General features: G+C 36.5%; 1 protein-coding gene across 1 annotated transcript in view; it reads right to left on the reverse strand.

Annotated features, from left to right (window-relative positions):
- Window positions 1–20,012, reverse strand: part of TDRD9 (tudor domain containing 9) — an 81,508-nt gene that overhangs the window by 10,107 nt on the left and 51,389 nt on the right. Inside the window, exons 14-27 of the mRNA XM_030482584.1 lie at window positions 19,195–19,292; window positions 18,694–18,825; window positions 17,856–18,018; window positions 17,709–17,772; window positions 17,112–17,175; window positions 14,464–14,508; window positions 13,510–13,563; window positions 11,339–11,455; window positions 10,276–10,383; window positions 7,341–7,441; window positions 6,400–6,573; window positions 5,020–5,131; window positions 3,407–3,619; window positions 1,563–1,652 (exon numbers count right to left, since the gene is read on the reverse strand). Of these exons, the coding sequence (XP_030338444.1) occupies window positions 1,563–1,652; window positions 3,407–3,619; window positions 5,020–5,131; window positions 6,400–6,573; window positions 7,341–7,441; window positions 10,276–10,383; window positions 11,339–11,455; window positions 13,510–13,563; window positions 14,464–14,508; window positions 17,112–17,175; window positions 17,709–17,772; window positions 17,856–18,018; window positions 18,694–18,825; window positions 19,195–19,292 (1,535 nt within the window). The remainder of the gene's footprint in view (window positions 1–1,562; window positions 1,653–3,406; window positions 3,620–5,019; window positions 5,132–6,399; window positions 6,574–7,340; window positions 7,442–10,275; window positions 10,384–11,338; window positions 11,456–13,509; window positions 13,564–14,463; window positions 14,509–17,111; window positions 17,176–17,708; window positions 17,773–17,855; window positions 18,019–18,693; window positions 18,826–19,194; window positions 19,293–20,012) is intronic.

Genomic DNA, 20,012 nt, shown 5'->3' on the forward strand with positions numbered 1-20,012 from the left:
ACAATCCACAGTTCTTTTCAACTACAGTAATAGAAAACTTGGCAAGACCACTGCAGCTATTGTGTTCCTGGCAGGCAAGAGTAAGTTCACATTTAACCCCTTCCCACAATCGCTATCTGTAATTATGTCTTCAAATGAATTTTCAACAAAAACCCTAATTTTTTTTTCTAGCTAGTCATTAAAACCAGTCATTAAAAGATTAGGCCTGAAGCAGAAATATACTTCCCTTTAATGCGTCTGAAGAAAACACAAAAAAGTGATGCTTTTTCTTGCCAAAATTAATTCTACTTGTTTTTTAAAATCAATTAAAAAGAAAACCAAACAAAATGAGGCCTGTTGAGATCTAATACTAAGAAGAGATAAATAAAATACAGAAAACTAGAGAACTATAAATCTAAACTTCTGCTCATTAATTTATCTTTTCATCATTAAATGCTTCAGAGAAAGTTACTATGACACACCTGTTTCAGTTCACTGAATGAAGACTGAAAAGCTGAATTTCACTTGAACTCTAGTTATTTGATTTGCAAATATAGCTCAAGAGAGTTATTTTTCTCAAAAATTAGGTATAAAGTCCCTCAGATTTGTGTTACATATTGCTATTTAATTATCAAGAGGGCTCTGTATGAAAAGATCCAAGTAAAGGCAGTAGTTCAAAGAACATCAAAGCAGCACAAAACCAGAGACTTGTAGCTTTGTGAAATTTAAATCGGGCATCTCCTATGTATTTGTCATGTAACTAATAGTGGAGCAGAGCAGAAGCCTTGATGGAGCAAAAATACTTTGCACATTAACCGTACGGCAGACTTAGCCATGCAGACAAGGAGAGATGCTATGCTGCCACTTACCTGTAGTAGGAGCAGCTAGATTTAAGCAGAGAACAAAAGATTAAACTAGTTGTTGATAGTTTCTCCTCTGTGGGCTCTTTTCTAGGCTGTATAAATCTCTGCCATTGCTCAGAGGCTCTTTAGACTAAAAGCTAAGCTGATCTACTGCTCAGCCTGTTACTCCTGAGCTTTTCGTATAAGCAGGTAAGAGAGGAACCAGAACAACATTCTCCTTCCAGGAAGTTCTATTTCTCATAGAACTGACTGACAGCAAAGAAACAGATAGCCAAAAGCAACAAGCAGCAAAAGGCAGCTATTAGAGCTATCTCCTCTCTTCTTTTGCTGGCCCTGTGATTACAAGTGGCAGAGAGATCCCAGTATGTTGTCCCCATAGACACATGGCTAGTTCAACCATTCAGTTAAAAAAAATACAATGTTTTTTACATCCAGTCAGGCAGCAAGTTCAGGCTTCCCTTCCACTCACCTCTCCAGCAAGTGTTAAAGCAACAATTAAATACAATGCAATTTAGTTACACAAGAATTACTGCTCTGTGCATGTTCGTCTCTGGAAAACATTTATGCTATTAGTGAAGGTGATTTGTAGGTGCTCCCATTAGCAAAATACATGTTACTTAATTATTATTCTGAGAAGCGTTATGATTTGAAGTAAACTTCTGTTTGGCAGACCAGACATGAAACTATCTATTAAGCAGCAGCAAATAGCATCGCCCCTACCTGGAATGGAAGCTCTCGAAGAGAGCTTGGAATCTTTTTTAATTTGTCTAAAGGCACTTTTGATCTATTGCCATAATCCACAAAGAACACCTGGAAAAAGAATCGAGAGCATCTGCAGAGATTCCACATTAGAAGTGTTACTTTCAGTGGCAAGGAAAGTGACAACCTTAATTACAGTACAACACAAGTCTTATCACATTAAATGGACCCAAATTCAGAGTTTGGAAAACATGCAAATGAAGTCATGTCAAAAATAATAGGCCAAATCTTACCATGTCTATTTGATTCCTTACATCCACTGTAATTTAAGTAATCTGCTAAATCTTCATAGGCAAATTTCTCAAAGGCTCTCTCTCCCCACAGTTAAATCTGTATAACCTTACTTCTTAACAGTGAATGATATTGCCCAATAACTGCTTTTAGATAAGCAAATGCTAACATGGATCTGATGACTGTTTATAAATGCAAAAGAGAAAGTGATTAGTGCTGTTACTCACTAGTTTTTCATGACTTTGAAGAGATGCAATCTCCTTAGTATTAACTTTATAGCGGTGACACCCAGCTATGTTAAGAAATCAAGAAATTCAAAGGAGGAATGGGCTGTGCAGAGGGCAGTATTACAAAAATCTGTCCCTAAGTGCTGAAAACAAAAGTACTGTACTGAAAAATGAATACCAATCTGGAGCTGTGGCACAAGTTTCCATTACTGATATTGGAATGAAAAGTCAAAATACTCTAATAAATTTGCTGATGATCAAAAACTAAGCAATATAAACACTGATACAAAAAAGATCACACTGAATGGACCTGAGAACTCAACAGGAATGGAGAAAACCAAATGGTATGAAGGACACATATCATTTGGAGTTTTTAACAATTTCTGCTATAAACTCTGTGTTATTTATATATAAATTCTAATTAGTTGGATATTACCAAGGAGACAAAACTGAGTTTAAGATGACAAGAGGGGGCCCAAAAAAAAAAAAAAAAAAAAAAAAAAAAAAAAAAGAAAAAAAAGAAAAATCTATGGAAAGGCATATAGGGCATGTATGATATGAAATATTTTTTGAATACAGAGGAGAAACACTCTGTTGGAAGAGGAATACTAGCATTGCTGCATAAATAAAGGCAGAACTGTATGTACAGGAGCATGTATAATTCTGCTTCAGAAAACTGAGGTCGAAACGAAAAAGAGGAGTGAGAAGGAGACCAGGTGAAAAAACAGTCAATGTAGTATGTGAGAAGAGTGCAGCTTGCTTCAATTAGCAAAACAAAGTCCAGGAAGAAAAAGATAGATATGGAACTGGTGGGGAGGGGAAAGAGGAGCTAAAAAAGAAAATCTGTGTAAACCAGGGGAAGAAACACTGGCAGAAGAACAATCTTAGACAAACTGGCCATGAATGTCTGAAAACCAGCAATACAGTGGGGTCAATAAACTTAATTTTAAGATGGATCTCAGTATATTTATAAAGAGGAAGTAATGGGGCTGCAGCCAGCAATGTAGCACTGGACTTTGACCTAGGCATTCCTTACTATGTTTTCAAAGTTACTGGAGGTTTTAGTCTTTATTTTGCTTCGTTCTGCTTCAGCACACAAGATACTTCACTGTATCAACAACAGCCTCTCATTTAATACTAAAATATTACTGTGTTCTGGAAAAACCCTAATTCACCTATTCTGACAACATTCTATTAAAGTTTTATTTTAGTTCTACAGATTTCTTTACTGGAATATTTATAATCATCAGGAACATAGTTCTTGCTTAAAAAGCACAGCTCCAAGCTCCAAGATTGTCAACCCAATTACATTCTACCAATTCAATATAACATAGCATATTAGTGTACCTCAGCAAAATCTCCACAAACATACAGAATACGAGCTCTACAATATCCTCCATCTTCCAGATGAGTGAATGGTGCCAGACAAACCATCTCTGGATGTGGAGACTCTGGCAAATCCATCAGGTTCTGGTAGTTGATTTCAGCAGTTAGAGCCTGAAGTACAGTCCTATTTTTTTCATCTGTCCTGTAACCCCAGAAGTGTCCAACTTCTACTATCTGAAAGTATAAAAATTAGACAATATCAGATTTCATATTGTTATTCTACATTAAATACAAAACACATATGAGCAAAATATTTGAAAGTACTCCTACTCCTGACACATAGAAAAGTTCTCATACTGCAATAATAGTGAAGCATTTCTCTCATAATTAGATGTCATTTTAAAATGTTTACTTGATGTGCAATACACTTTTCATCTAAATAGATCCTGATATAAACTTTACTAAAATATAGAAAATTTAGAAAAGACTGCTTCCATTTTTCTACACCAAATTAACATATAGAAGACATACTGTATACAGTTGCTTAGACAGATACATACAGATATGGTGCACTTCTCTTATTAGTGAAAGAATGCCAGTTAGCTGCATCTATCAGCAAATCAGCATTGTTGTTGTTATGATCAGCTATCCTTTAGGAGACTGAAAAGAACACACCACTACTGAAATAAAACTGAATGAGCCATCTTTAGAAATGGCTTACTGAACTCCTATACCATTTCTGATATTCTAGCAAATGCTTGCAATAAAAAGAAGAATCTTTATTTACAATACACGACCATTACAGCTGACGTATTAAACAGAAGTAGCAGAAATAGCTAAGTGGTTGGAATATACCTGACCAAACCACAAACATTTTTGATCCAAGAGATTTAGGTAAATAAAATGAGGAAAATGCTCTTTTCTGCACTTGCAAACCATGCCACTAATATCAAGAGCTGTTTTAATACTTCAGCCTGTAATTTCAGTGGTTTGGATTGGTTTTATCGTTGTTTTTATTTCAGCATCCTGTACACTGCTTGATATTACTCTATTTGTTGGGAAGATAGTTAACACAAGCTGTAAAATTTCTCAGCTTCAGAATCCAGAAATATTATATATGCACACAATTTTCCCCTAACACACTGTCTTTTCTGCATGCAAGATTTTTCCTGAATAAGCATGTGGTACCATTAATTCATCTCACTTCTCCCCATCTACAGTTTCTGAATAAAACTGCCAGTTAATAACAACCAGGTAAATGGCCCAAATACCTACTGATTCTCATTTCTACAGTGTACACAAGTACTTTCGCCTTCCCATTAATAATCTCTACATTTATGCCTACTTCCAGCTAACACTGCTGTAAATCCATGCCAGTAAATCTTGCAAATTTTGTCAAGTGCAAGTAAATTTCGATGTTCGAAATTTATGTGTGACATACGAGTACTGTTTAACAAAGAACTACTGAAAACTAGGACCAAGAATATTCTCTGTATGTCTTAAGGATACCTCTATGCTAAAAACATTATTAGCACCCATTCTTTTCATTTAAGCTTATCAGATATTAATCTCCTCAAAATTATCTAGGTAATGATTATTAGATATTAGCTACTTCAGATGTAGAACATTCCTACCTCTGTTATCTTGATGGACAGAAGGCGATTTGGGATCATCTTTGACTGTTGTAAAGCACCAAATGAGATCTCCACAGGCTCCACACTCTGCTTCTGACAGTCCACATTTACTCTAAAAAGGTTATGGAATAATGATGCTAAACACTTCACAAGCAAAACCTCAAGAGTTCCAATTCTTTTCCTTTCATTTATTTCCCAAGGTGTCCCTAGGGCACATTTAGGTACTTAATAACTTTTAGTCAGTAATATATGAATTCAATTAGAATGCAAAATGACCATGCAGAACCAAAATACTACAGAGTAATTGAATGCCATTATAACCAAACACAGGAAGATACATACCAAGACACAACTGTGCCATCAATTTGTTAGAAATCCAAAGATTTAAGGTTAAATAGTGAGGATTTTGCTATGGCATGCCTCCTAAGCTTATTTTTTAAAAATAAATTGAGTACACTACAGCACAAAGATAAATTCATATTTTTTTATTTTTTTTCTTTAATATATCATATTCCCTTTACTTGACAAAAGTTAAAAACTCCAGAACTAGTCTTTCAGCCTAGGAGACTTCTGAAGTACCTCAAGAATTAATTTCCACGAAGATTTTAAGTGCTGTTTTGGGGACAGGGAAACTGCTAAAATATTTTATTAAAAACTAAGTACAATCAACTGCAGCTGAAGTATTCACCCGCACTTTCACATTTCCAGTTCATTCCTGCCTTCCTATTTTAGATTTCTTGAAAATACTAAAATGGCTGCAGACCAAGCAGAAGGTAGGCAGATTACCATTTTAACAAGTGGCTGTATGACCTGAAGCTCAGAATCACAGACAGCACATAACAACAACAAAACCCACATACCAGATTTTTTAACAAAAGCAGGCGTGGGCCAGAAAGACTCACTATGCTGCATTCCTCATCAGTATTTTCTATTATGCCTCCCCACCTTACGCTGTTACATCTCTTCCCACTTTCTGTTGTTATACTCCTCCTCCCTCCCTTGCTTTTATGTCACCAAATGCCACTCCTTATTTGTTTTGGTTCTAGCAATCTCCACGTTGCCTATAGCATGAAGAAAAATTACTGTGTACATCCATCCTTCTATATGCCAAAAGCAAATGCATTAAAAACTTTAAAAAAAAAAGAAAGATAGCATATACTTGGTGTTCTCTTCAACAGTAAACCACCTCTAACTATAGCGAAATATGCAAGACAATTATTTCTAGTCCTTCAAAAACATTCTGCTTATGCAAAGTTTACACATCTGCTTTTTGAACCTAACATGTCTTCCTTGATCACACTCCCAAGGAAATCCCCACTGATTCCAGCAAACCTCATTTCAACACAGAGAAACGTGTTTTTCCATATGCAATACAATTACCTTAGAGATTCCACACTCACAGCTGTCACTCCTTGCAACTGCTTTTTAATATCATTTAGATGATAAGCATTCAGCGCAAGAGGAATTTTCAGCTGTGACATCTTGACTGACAGGTATACTGCAGGAAGAATCTTAAAGCCCTCCATCGGGTTACGGGAGAACTCTACAAAAGCCCTGTTCAAAAAAAACCAAAACACAACAAAACAAAAAAAAAAACCCCACCAAATAAAATTGCAATTAATACTTGATGAGGAATCAAAACACAACAAAAAATCCAGAAAAGCTATCATTTCCTCTCCCTGTCTTTATCTTCGCAGGTCAGCAAACAATAAAAAGTAGGTTCTTCAAAAGCTTTGCCTATTGCTCTTATGGAACCTTAATACTTTAATTATCATCACGGTTATAACAAAATCTTTCTAACATTCTCACAAGCACATACCAACTTTACTGAGCGCATTTAATAGAAAGGATGTGGAAATCTACGCGAGTAAGGAAAGACTGGAAAAGGCCTAAGGAGGATTATAAGAATTCAGCTTAGAACAGTTGTAGTCCAAAGTTAGCCAGATGATTAGCAAAAAGAGCCAGTTGCATGCATTTGTGCAAAGCCATCTGACTGTAGAAACAAGCTAAATTCAGTATACGAGTTAGAAATACAGACTGATCAGCTGCACTTAAGGTCCACTCTTAGACCATAGAAGAGACAAAACAAAAGGCAGTCTCTAACTTAGCTAGTTTATCTAATGTTATTCCAACCAATGTATCTCAAACTTCGAACCCTCCTTTCTTACTGTAGCCAATGCATTAAAAATAAACTACTGATTCCAAAGAGAGAAAAATAAACTCATTTTGTCAGTGCACCACTGACAAAAGAAGAAAGTGATTACTAGATTCATAACTGAGAACATGAGAAAGGCGGGATACTTAAAGTATTTTATACTTACTTCGATCCATCATACGCAATAGATTTTACCTGCCCGCACTGTCTAAACAGTGACTGCAACTGTTTATGGTATAGATATCCATAGGGAGGAATATTCCTCAGCTGTTAAAAAAAGGTAATTAAATTTGGATACATTCATATGTTTTAATGCATTAAGTTCACCTAAATAGTTAGCTTCGCCCTTCACTTAAGCTGTGGCAGTGATGTACAATCCAAGTCCCAAATTCAAAAACCACTATATACTACATTAAGTTTAAAAATCTCAAAAGACAATAATACTGGAGTTTTGCTGCTAAAGCTGCCCTAACTGCCAGTGGATGAATGTTTTCTTTCACTATAAATGAAGCAGCTTCATGTGTAGTTCCATATAATTCTTCAATAATTTTTCCTAGAAGCTCTCTAGTATCCCTCTTTTTCCTTGTAACAGAAAAGCAATGGAATGCCATGCTTCCTTGTCCACCATTGGGAACTACATCCTAGGCGCATAGCCTGGGAAACTATGTGAGGAGGAGCTACAGCCCTGCCTGTCCTGATGTAACTACCACATATTGAATTACTGACATATGGTGGGACAGCTTGTTCGACTGGAGAGCACTTAGGGATGGTTACATGCTTCTCAGGGTTGACAGTCAAAAAGCAACTTCATGGTCTTCCCTATGTGGAAGAGTAGCTCAACTGTAAGATGGTCTTACATGGAGCAGATAATGGGACAACCCAGGCCTTGTGAGTCAGGATAAGAGAAGAGGTCAGTAAGGGTAACACTGAGGTAGGAATTTGTAACAGACATCAGTCAGGATGAAGCAGATAATCTTTAGACAACTTGCAGAGGTCTCCAGATCACAGACCCTGCATCTTAGAGGGAGATATAAGCTCCCTGATAACCTGCTAGAAGGGTAGGACACAAGCTCTTAGATTTCTGAAGGGTGTAACTTCTTAACAGAAGTCATGAGCCAAACAGGGCTCTTCTGGATCTGCTATTGGTGAACAATGTAGAATTTGTTACGGAAGCCATCACTGTTAATTCTGCTTTGACCATATCACTTGACTAGCTGACTGCATGAGGTATCTTCCAACCTGAATTATTAAAAGATTCTGCTATTCTTGGATTTTAATCCTAAAGCCACTACAAATTGATGAAGTTACTGGAGTTGCAACACCTTTTCAAAGGCATTCTGTTAAGAATAACATTCCAGTTAAATATATTGGATTGTGTAGTGTTACATATAGTGGATTCTATAGCTGGTATATAGTTAAATATAATGGATTACGACTTTAACATATATTACCAAGGCAACAAGAGAGTTGTGCATTTTACAAATTCCATGAGCTAAACTAATTTAAAAACTAACCCTACAAATCAACAAAATAGCTTTCTCTATTCTCCTACTTTAACACCTGTCTCACTTAAGAGACAGAGAGCCAATAAGAAAGTGCACGTGCAGTCAAAAGCAAAGGAAGGCTGTAGTTTCACAGCTATTAATATGTGACCGTAGCCGGATACCCATTTCTCTACCTTCTTCTTACTCAGTCATCTCTCATAGGAGATCTTGCTTTTAATACAGAATCACAGAACTCCTAACTAGCAAGTTCAAGATTCTGGACTTTTAACTATTTTTCAGGGGCTACAAAATTGTCTGTTCTTATCTTCTGTTGTTACCATCTTAGACAGGAAAGAACGGACACTTTTTGGAAAATTTTCATGTGCCTTGAAGTTACAGTACTAAGATCAGTTGCTGGTCAAAAACATGCTGTAGGTCAAACTACAGAAGCAAACAATCTCAAGGCAAGATGATTTAGAGAGACCAGAATGGAAGGAATAACTGCCTTTTATATCTTTGGCGCACATCATGAGGAGCATCAGATGGCTACAAGAAGAACCTCTCAAACAGAGAGCTTGAGGAACTTGCAGCACTTGTGCCCAGGATCATTTATGCTGATGAAGACGCAGCAGCTACTTTTTCCATCTTCAAGATGATCTGCTCATGTATCAACTGCTTGTTTAGAGTTATGTACATTAAAAGTAAATAGCTCCTTAAATCTAACAGTTTAATCTTAACCAATGTTGTTATGGCAAGACTAATCTTGTCTTTATCCCACAAGATTGAGCATAGTTTGATATTTTGTTTTCAGTATCCTTAAATGATATGTTAAAAACATAAATAAATGTGTTTGTGCACAGATATTGCCATGCCAGCATTCCTTCGGTATAGAATTAGCCGCTCTTTGGGTAAGCAGTAAAAAAAATTCCTTATCAGTAAGCTTTTATGAGTTTCTCTCCTGCCTTTTCATCTATCTTCTCTTTTGCTAATACAAATCTATTCTTTGAGGCTCACTGGTTTGTAAGCTTGTTTTCTTTAAGTGTAGGTCATGGTTATTTTACAGTTCAGATTATTATTAGTATTATTAGTTCAGATACACCAAATATCTTCCTAGTTTAGATTGTGTACTATTTTGCAAAATCAACACAGCTATTTCAAACTTGCACTTACTCAGATATAATATTTCTCGAAGATGATAAAGCATACTGCAAATACCTGAGCAACCTTAAAGTAACAAACATCAGTGCTATGCACTACCAAGTAGATTGAAAAGAAGTATGATTAAAGTTACAAAACACATTTCATAAATACTCATTAAAAAGTGCCTTTGACAGTCCTGTTCTATTTTTCAAATCTTTTATTAGTTTTATGAAAGTTGTTTACCTGTGCAAGACTAGCGATCAAATGCACAGAAGTAGTTCTCAGTAGGAATTCTAAAATTGCCCACCCACACAATGTTTATTATATTGAAAGAAATGGAGATGGGAGAGAAGACAACTTACCAAGTGAGGATCACAGTAGATTACTATGTCCTTGCCCAAGACAGAGCAAGATCTGAGAACACCACTGAAACACTACACATTTTTATTACTTAAGTCATTCACCTTCTTAACGTACCATTACAGTCGTTTTTGGATCTTTGCCAGCAAGGTCTCTCACAGCACTTTCTTCATTACATTTTCCAAAAGTAAAGTAGTTTGGATAGAAAGCACCAGCTATCACAACCTGAAATCAAGATAATATTTTGGAAAATGCAGCAGATTATATTCAGTTTCTTGAAAAGAGATAACTATCAGCGTAAAGAGATACGAACAGATCTTAGTATGATTTTTTCCTGTCTCTTTCCCGGAATTACTGTAATTGCAGACTAAACATTAATTCATGCAAGTCCTTAAAACCATACTTTTCATGAAAAAAGTTCAACTTCTGCAACAATCTTGCATAATTTTAGTATTTTTGTATGCAAACTTGCTCTATGAAAACTTTGTTAGCACTGAGTTCAAGAGCTTCAAATTTAAATAAATTCACAAAAAATAGCTACATGAAAATGGTTCAGTTTTCATGTTACATCTTAGGGTATTTAACAATTCAGCTCTGAAAAGTTCACTGCTTATACAGTTAAGCCAGTTGTCACTGAGATGATAAATAGGTCGGAAAGTAAAGTCACTACTAATCAGTCCAAATGAGACAAGAAATATAATTGGAAATTTGACAAAGTTACAATAGCTGAAAGACAGCTAATTCCTCTCCTTCTCCCCTCCAGTAACTAATCAAGCCAGTGGTGGTCCAAATAGGGCACTCAAAACAAGTGAAAACGTAATTCTCAAATCTGATAGTTCTTAGCTTTCCCACACCCTTCTTTAGAGACTTTTTATGACTTTAACAAATATTAGCCTAGATACGTAGTTTAATTCATCTCAGTATGACTTGGTTTTATTTTGATGAACTGTCAGAAGTGAAGGGACAGCCAGAGTTCCAACTTGGCAAAGTCTAAACCCCTGAAAGTAACACTAGTTGTCCTCCTACATTGTCAAAAGAATTACCTTTTCACCTGCAATCTCAAAATCTCCAGAGATTTTTGAAACATAGGTGTAATATGTTCATCAGTACTAGTACATAAAAATCCAGTTACAGATTTTGTAAATAATGACTCTCTCCTGAAGAGTCAATAGAGCATTACCTGCAAAATGAAACGTTGTTGGTATAAACATTCCTGATCCACAGCAGATGGTTGAGCATTAACATGCATGTTAAATGCACTGACTCGCTCTTTCAAGTTGTGAAATAATTCTGCCACCTAAAATTTGAACTCTAAGTTACATATTAAACGTATCAAAAACCATCCACAAATTAAAATAAAATCTGTTAGTAGAAGTCTAAATTGGTCAAACTCCCTTTCCTTTTTAGGTGACTAATATGCATTTTACCTAATATACTGCTCAGCATCTCTAGTTTAGATAGTAATCTCAGAACTGTGACTCAGTCTTCTTGACATCACTTTATAAAAAGCTGAATTTTGTGGTCACAGAGTGTATTACACATATATGATATAGAACAAAGTGAGAAAAAGAACTGAAAACCTTTTACAAGATGATACACTGATTCTACATTGAAATACTTTTGGGTTTGCATCTTAGGAGGTAAAAAAAAAAAAAAGCTAAGAACAACCTGGACTTCTACACTTAACTGTAGGTGTGACCTAACATGCTCCACCCTCAGTTCAGCAGACAACAACTTAAAGCGACACCAAACTTAGGCTGTCAGCAGAACATCCTCTGTTAAGCTTTCAATCCTAAGCATTTCCAAGAAGCTTCCTCAAGCAGCTACTGGTCCTCCAACCACACAGTGAACGCCTTCATTGTCCCAACTGATTCTGGATCAAATGTAGAAAAGTACAGCCTGCCCAACTGCTTCATACCTACATTTTCCTTTCTGCTGCTGGCAGTTTTAGGCTACTAAAACTCCTCATAGGACAACTATCATAATCAATAAGCAATCTGCGTGGCTGCCTCAGTTCTGCAAATCTACTTCCACACAAGGAAGTATAAAATTAGTATCTGAAAGTGTTGCAAGTAAAAAACCCCAAATCTTCTTAAGTGTTAGCGTAGGTGCCCATTCTAAACTCCTTAACTATCATGTCATGCACAACCTCTTCTTAGAGTATCTGAAACTGGGCCAAGAGAACACCAATTACCCAAGAGGCTGTAAGACTGATTCTTCAGCTTTCCAGTTTTACACCATTTTCTTTTTTCTCAGCTTTTTTTCCTTGCTATCAGATATTGGCATTTCTCATCCAGATGGTCGCTTTCTATGAACAGCTCTTTTTTCTTTCCTGTGCTTTTTGAACATAGACCCTACATTGCTCATGCCAAAGGTATGAACTGCTGGAATAATGGGCAAAGCCATGCTCTGCCAATCACAGTTATTAAGAAGTTTTGTTTTCCCTCTCAACATATCACATTAATCTTGAAGCCCTTTGTGATGCAGAGTTTTCATTAACAGCTGCAGTAATGTTAGCAAAAAAGGCCCACAAATTTTCAGCTCCAGTCCTCATTACGTAACTGTACTTGCTTAAAATTACCCTAATATATGACAAAAGTCATGTAACAGACAGCAGTCACACCACAACCAGTGTATCTGAAGGACCTATAGAATTAGCAAATAATACTGGAGGTCTATTAAAAAAAAAAGTTAAAGACATTAAACAGTTAATAATTTAACACCACTTTGTTTATCCTAACAAAAGGAAAATTTCTTTCATCTAAAAGCCAGCAGTCTGCTTCCAATCCTCACTTCTGACCTAAGATAATACAGGATGTGCCACTCGTACAGCCTCCACCAAAAGCCATAGTGTCAACTGCGGCAGTTAAAGCTACTTTTAGGAGTCCATCCTGCCTAGGCATGGGCACATGGCCTTGCTAATAAACGATTATCTGAAGTCAGTTCTTCACAAAAATAAACACCTCACTTTGTTAACATTACCATGTTTTTCCTCACCTGTTTCCTTTCTATAAACAGGGTCTCTGCAATAACTTGAAAGAAGAGAGAAGCAGAGGGGGAAAACACTGCCTATTTGCTCACTATGACCATAGGTAATAAAGCTTCTGTCTGTTCTGCCTTAAATTGTATTTGGAATCCCAATAGTCTCCAACAACTTTAAATAGTATCAACTCTCCATTCCCAAAGAAACAAATCCTAAAGATTCAGAGATTATTTAAAGAAAATATACATCTCTATATATTGATAAGACACATAACAATGCAGTAGGGTTATCCAGTATCTTAACATTTGTAGAAAATAAGGAAAGATAATAATTTTTCTAAGTAGAAGGACTTATCTATTTCATCTCACCTCTCGGATCTTCTTGATATGAATACAATTCGACTGACCCCACTCAAGCTCTTTCTAGAAAAGAAAGTGAAATATACAAACGCAAAAATTGTTAGAAACTTGTTTCTTCTACTGCTAATAAGCTTTTCCCCACCTTCCTCTGTGCAGTAACGAACAATACTTAAATATAGCGATGGAAGAATTTGATCTCATTTCACAGCTTTCTTTCATCCATATCAATCATTATGACATGTCTGAAAAGATAATTATATATTTGACTAATAAACTATACTTTGGGTACCACCAGTGCAGCTGTGGGTCATCTAAATTCTTCATATAAATCCACAAGTCCAACTCCTCTATGTTGCTACTACAGAATCTACTTCGAGATGGACACTTCTTCCAAAAAACCATAACTTCTTTATCTGGAAATGTAACTTTATCAGTAATTTTCTGGCCATCTTGGCTACTCATTATAACCCAGTGTACGTTACACGCTGGTGTTCATAGAGCATATTAAGCTCTGAAAGCAGCAGAGAAATAAAAAAGGTTTTCTTATACACGCAAAAGACAGACTGGAGGCAGTTACTGTGTGCACACTGTTTTTTGTGACAGTAGTTTCTTTTGGAGAGGGGGCAGATTTGTGTGTTTCTTTAAAAAAGCAGAGAGAGACACTTACATATATTAAAAATATTTCTTTCAAAAGGGAAACTGAACTGTAGTTCAGCTTGGATTTTAAACCCTCTGGCCACTGTTGATCCATCTGTGAAAGGGGACTACATAAGGGATTGCCTTCAAATACTCAGCACTAAATTCAAAGACTCATGTTCCCTCAAGGCCTATGCTTCTACTTACTTACAAAAAAAATCCTAACTATTATAAAGAAGAAGTGCTGGCAAAAAAATCATTACTAAGAACATAAAATACTGAAGTCACCAAGCTTTAATAGAAAAGAAGAAATAAAGTTTAATTCACCTTGGGATGTCTCAGCTCCCCTTTTTGACTGCAGGCCTGCCATGCCTGAAAAAGAAACGGTATAGTATTCAGGCATAAACTGTAGTGCTTTAGTAATAATTATTACAAATATTAATGTGACATTTAAAATGATGAAGTTTTTTCTGTACCTATACCAAAGATAATTTTTTAACACCAATTTAAAAACCAGACATTAACACAGATATAAAAACCAGTTAGCCCTTGGGCTAACACAGATTACACATATTTAAGCATAAGAGTATAAGGAAAGCTGAATCACAGTAATTTCGGTTGGAGGAGACTTTTTCAGATCAATTGTTGAAACATCCAACACAGCAGGGCCAACTTAGATCAGGTTTTTGAGGATCTCATCTATAAAACCCTGAGCAATCTTGACTGATTTCATGGCTGAACCTGCTCTGAGCGAAAGACTGGACTACAGACCTCCTCAGGTCCTTTCCAGCCTTAATTATTTAATTATTTTAGCCTAATATGATGCTTGCTTGCTTGGTTCCTAAGCAGATATAAATACTTCTCACTGTTATGAACAGTCTTACTCTATTTTTTGGGGGTGAGAACTCTGGGTCTTCGTTTGCTCATATGTGAGCGCACAAAGCAGCGTGGCCACAAAATGTAATCCTAAGAATGCATTACCATAGGGCTGAAAGTGTGATTATAGATGTACCACAACATGCTAAAGAACAAGAATTGCTATAGGAAGATAACTACTTTGCCTTCAAGTCAGCTTAGAGGTTATGGCATGCAATGCCACACCTATAGACCAAAAAGGAGTTAAAGCACTATTGGATGAACTGTAATTACATATACTGCCTCAAACTTGCCACCAGCTCCTGCAACTAAATTGGAAATACAGCATTTGGGTCACTGGATTTCTGGACATAGCCTAGAGATTCTGGATTGTGGCACATGCCAAAAGCAAGACCAAGCATGCTACATTTCAAGGCTTTAGAGGAGGTAAGTTCTGATTTGATATGGAAGAAGTACAACAGTCACCCAATAACACAGCAACATAAAGCAGACTATCCACCTGGTTTTCTGAGAGAAGATGGACTGAGCATTAAAGCACACCCAAATATGCATAAATAGAACAAACTGGATGCTTTGATTTGATGCTGTAATAAAGCAGGCTACTGCCAGAACTTTTATTTTCTCCTTGCTTTGGGACAAAAGTGAACTGTCTGATTTATATACAGTTCTGACATGGATGCCTCCCAGAAAACAGAGCTGGAAGAAAAATTAACATACTTGGAATAGCAATGAAAATAATCTCATTATTAGGCAGCACATCTATGACAGATGCCTGCAGAATCCATTTCTCCTAGGTCAATAGCAAGCCACCTCCTAAATACAATATTCCAGCTTGCTGTGGACACTATCAGCATAGCTGAACAGCCAGACTGCATTTGCCTACCTTGACTGAGGCTATATGATGTCCTGATTTTAAATAATACTTTTGACATCCACCACTTCCATACCCGAGCCTTGTGTCAGAAAAATAAACTCCACTTATTTGCCATTATTTTTTCTGTTAAAAACCCTATTTAAAATCCTATCTCTTAAATCAGGCTGATTAGCCTTTACTTCCCCAGATTCTCCTCTTTCTACTGCTAAAGCTTTTGTACTTTTTTAAATTCGCTAAAACCTTTTGCAAGCAAAGGCTCAAAAAAATATGTTAATGATTCACAGAACTTCAGCTTACTCAGGAAGAAACCTAATCTGAACTGGGAAATTTGAAAACAAGTTCTTTCCCTGTTCTTTTGTGATACCCAGCCATTCAAAACAAAGCTTTCACATCACTCACACAGACATCACACCAGAAACCGGTGTTTGAATGTTTGTGCTTATTCTCCAAGACAACATACTGGTTTATAGAAATATCACCTTCAGATTAACAGGACACAAGGGAAATACAGCATACAACAGGATAAGGTGAATTCAGAAAAGATGATGCTTGAGCCTCAGGATCAGTGGGCATGCGTGGCATAGGTGCCCATGTGCGCTTCATAGAATTCTAACACTAGAGTACAGACAAACCAGCTTTCACCAAAGTTAGAAAAGGCCAACATAAACAACATGTAATAAACTAAACCTGCAGCTGAAGATTTTGGAGTGTCCAAAAGATTACAGAAACACCAGACCATGCATGATGTAAAACACTGGATTCTGAGTAGTAACTTCCTCTGTCAGAAGTCTTTCCCGTGCTCTACCAGCTCCGCTGGTACCTGCGGAGATCAACTTCTGACCATGCTACCAGCCTATGAAGCAGCCAAGTGTACAGAAAAAACCCATTTGGACAGAATAAAAGTCAAAGCTATTAAACCTGGAGAAAGGACACTAAACTCATTCTGTACTAGAACTTACCAGTCCAAACTGTCCTTGGTTAAAAGGGAGATACCAATATCGCTATGTCTCTGGCATTTTATTTTGGTTATTATAATAAGAGATAAATCAGAACTAGTACTGTTATATAGTAGGACACAGCCTTCAAAAAGTATCACTAAGCTAGGAGTATTGTGAAGGTTTTAACAGCTTCGAAGCACAAATGCTGCACTGATCCAATCAAGGCAAGAAGTCCTGGTTTTGTCTATCAGATTTCATTAGAAGGTAAGCCAGAAACAAAGACTTACCTTAAACGCATTCACAATTGCAATGCAGTCACTCTTACTATTCCCAGCAAAAAACAGTTTGTTCCTGGCAATACAAACAAAAAGAATCATCAACAATATTTTTTTCAAATAGTGAATGTATTATACAGCTCAGAATGCCAAAACTAGTAACAACTTTGAGGACTTCAATAAACGGAGTCAATACATTTATTGTAATTATTTGTCCTTACTCACATCTGCTTTCTGAAAGTAAACTGTGTGGGCAGGACAACTTAGGTTAAAAAAAAAAAAAAAAAAAAAAAAAAGAAAAAGAAAAAAGAAAAAATCCTTGTTATTTAACCCCTCCCTCCATTTTAATAGACATAGTCACATACACCAGAAAGGAAAAGCTCAAAAATCAGGTCTTGTACTCAGAAAAGAATGAGTTAGCTCTATGATACTAATTAGTTCACAGAGAAATAGAGTTCAGTATCTCAGCTGCTTGGGAAAGCTTCTTTTTACACTGCTAGCACTTTTGATAGAAAATTAGACTCATGACACACAAAATTTATTTAATGGTCAATTTCAGCCTCTGCCCCCAAATGTAGTCAGGAAATTGTAAAACATCTCGGGTAATACCTGTATCCATCAACTTGCTGTTGTAAAGGTGATGTAAAAAAGTTCCGCAAAGACAGTGCTGCTGCTACAACAAAAACAAATCAAAGTGAAAACCTGCAAATCACTTGTTTTTAGAGAAATGTTCTCACATGTTCTTCTTTCAGTTACCTATAATAAGGCATTCTTCTAAGCACCCGAAGGCATGCCCAAGGACTATCAGTTTTCCAAGATGCAGATCCACTGGCAACTGTGCCAATACCCTTCCTAAGAAAGTCAGCTCACCATCATGTGGATTTTCTTCTGTTTGCACACAATTTGTAAGTGCTCCCAGCTAGAGAAATTAAAATTTATTCACTTGTAAAAAGTTGATGAAGCGAATTTAAGATCAGTTTGTAAGAAAAGACAAGAAGCAAGCAACATCAATCAGTATCAAAAGTTGAAGATCTTAATTTTAAAAGCCTAACATTTTTAAACCAAAATTTCTACTATATATACTGAATATAAAAGCAAGCTACAAATAATACAAATATCATTTCTTATGCACTTTGGAAAAGTTCAGCGAATGTTCTACCCCATAACAACTTTGTAACTGAAAAGCAAAATCATCTGCTCACACAGAAGTCAGGCACAGGCCAGAAGGGGATCTTCAGGCTGACTCCTACACATTGTAAGGTGTAAGAGTACAATTTTGCTACTACATTAATAAACAGTTTCACTTACAGAGTTCAAGTTCTCTTACTTTTTTCCTATTCTTTCTCACCACAGATGCTAATTCACAAACAGCATCATTATTCCCTGATGAAATTATAATCCTGTTTCAATGAACTAACTGCAGAAATTATGCTTAAAAGTGTAGTAACCAAACAATCAAATGTGAGACAAAATTCTTTAGACACAGATCCTATTTCAGGTTACAATTAAGGCTACTACTACCTCATACCAGGAAAAACTCTTCTACAATACACTTTTATTACCTCAATTTTAACAACATTAGAAGAATGCCTACCTCTTTCAGCTGAAGTATGGTATGTTCAATGTCACCTACACTGGGCGGAGAAAGAGCTGTTGCCAGCAAGGCTTTTGGTCCCCCCATATCAAGCTTTTTTATTTTTAAGACTGTAGCTCCCAATGGACAACGCTGAAGGAAAAGACAATGTTATTGTTACTTTCCCCCCATGGGAAGTGTGACAAAGTGTTTTCTATGAAAAATAAGTTCAAGTTCACAATTCAGTAAAAAAAAAAAAAAAAAAAAAAATTCTGTTACTAAGGATATTTTTCTTTTGAACAGATTACTTATTTCTAATCCACAGTCATTTTATTGCTGTAATGTATCTCCTTCTACAAAGGAAGCTATGTGGAATGGTCTTTGACATGGAATGGTCTTTGTCAATTATCAACTTTGGGAAAAAAAAAAAAAAAAACAACACAAAAAAAACCCCAAAACCAACCAAAAAACCCACCAAAAAACCCCACTGAAAAATATCTTGATGTTTCCCAGAAGTCTTACCAGTATCTCAGGTACTGACTGCTCTGGAATAAAGTCTGTCCAGAAGTCCTTGCGCACAAGCCTGTAACAATACCCTCTGGAAACCCGTCCAGCACGACCTTCGCATAAAAGAACAAATCGCCAATTTGTAAACTGCCCAAGTTTCAGGCTGTTCAAAACCCATCCAGCTACAAGCCTTCCGGGCAGCTGAGCAGCATGCAACAGCTGACACTGCAAGCTCACCAGCATTTTGCTCTCGTGGAGCAGACAGCCCCAGTGGAGACCTTCTCTTTACCTTTTCCCACATAAGGATCAGATAAAATAATTTTGTTTTCATAGCAGCAGTAATGAATGAAAGAGTTACTTAAGTACTTCACTCAAATACCTCTTTCATACAACTGCCTTCAAATCAGCATCTGTCTTTCTCAGTTGAAAAGGCATGACAAATCCTGCACTAAAATACACTTCCCCAAAACCATGAAAAGGCAAGTTCTTAAATCTAAATTTAATATGTCAATGCAAGGTTCAGCATATCCCCAAACCAAAGATTCTCTATGCAGAGTAAATATGCTTTGCATTTGTATATTTTTAAACAACTAGTATACTTGGATTTCCTATTTGACTCTATAGCTACCAAAAATCCTAGAATGGTTAGGGTTAGAAAGGATCTCAAGATCATCTAGTTCCAACCCCCCCGCCATGGGCAGGAACACCTTCCACTAGACCATGTGGCCCAAGGCTCTGTCCAACCTGGCCTTGAACACTGCCAGGGATGGAGCATTCACAGCTTCCTTGGGCAGCCTGTTCCAGTGCCTCACCACTGCCACAGTAAAGAACTT

This window comes from Strigops habroptila, chromosome 4 (assembly GCF_004027225.2).
Source record: "Strigops habroptila isolate Jane chromosome 4, bStrHab1.2.pri, whole genome shotgun sequence".
Lineage (NCBI taxonomy): Eukaryota > Metazoa > Chordata > Aves > Psittaciformes > Psittacidae > Strigops > Strigops habroptila.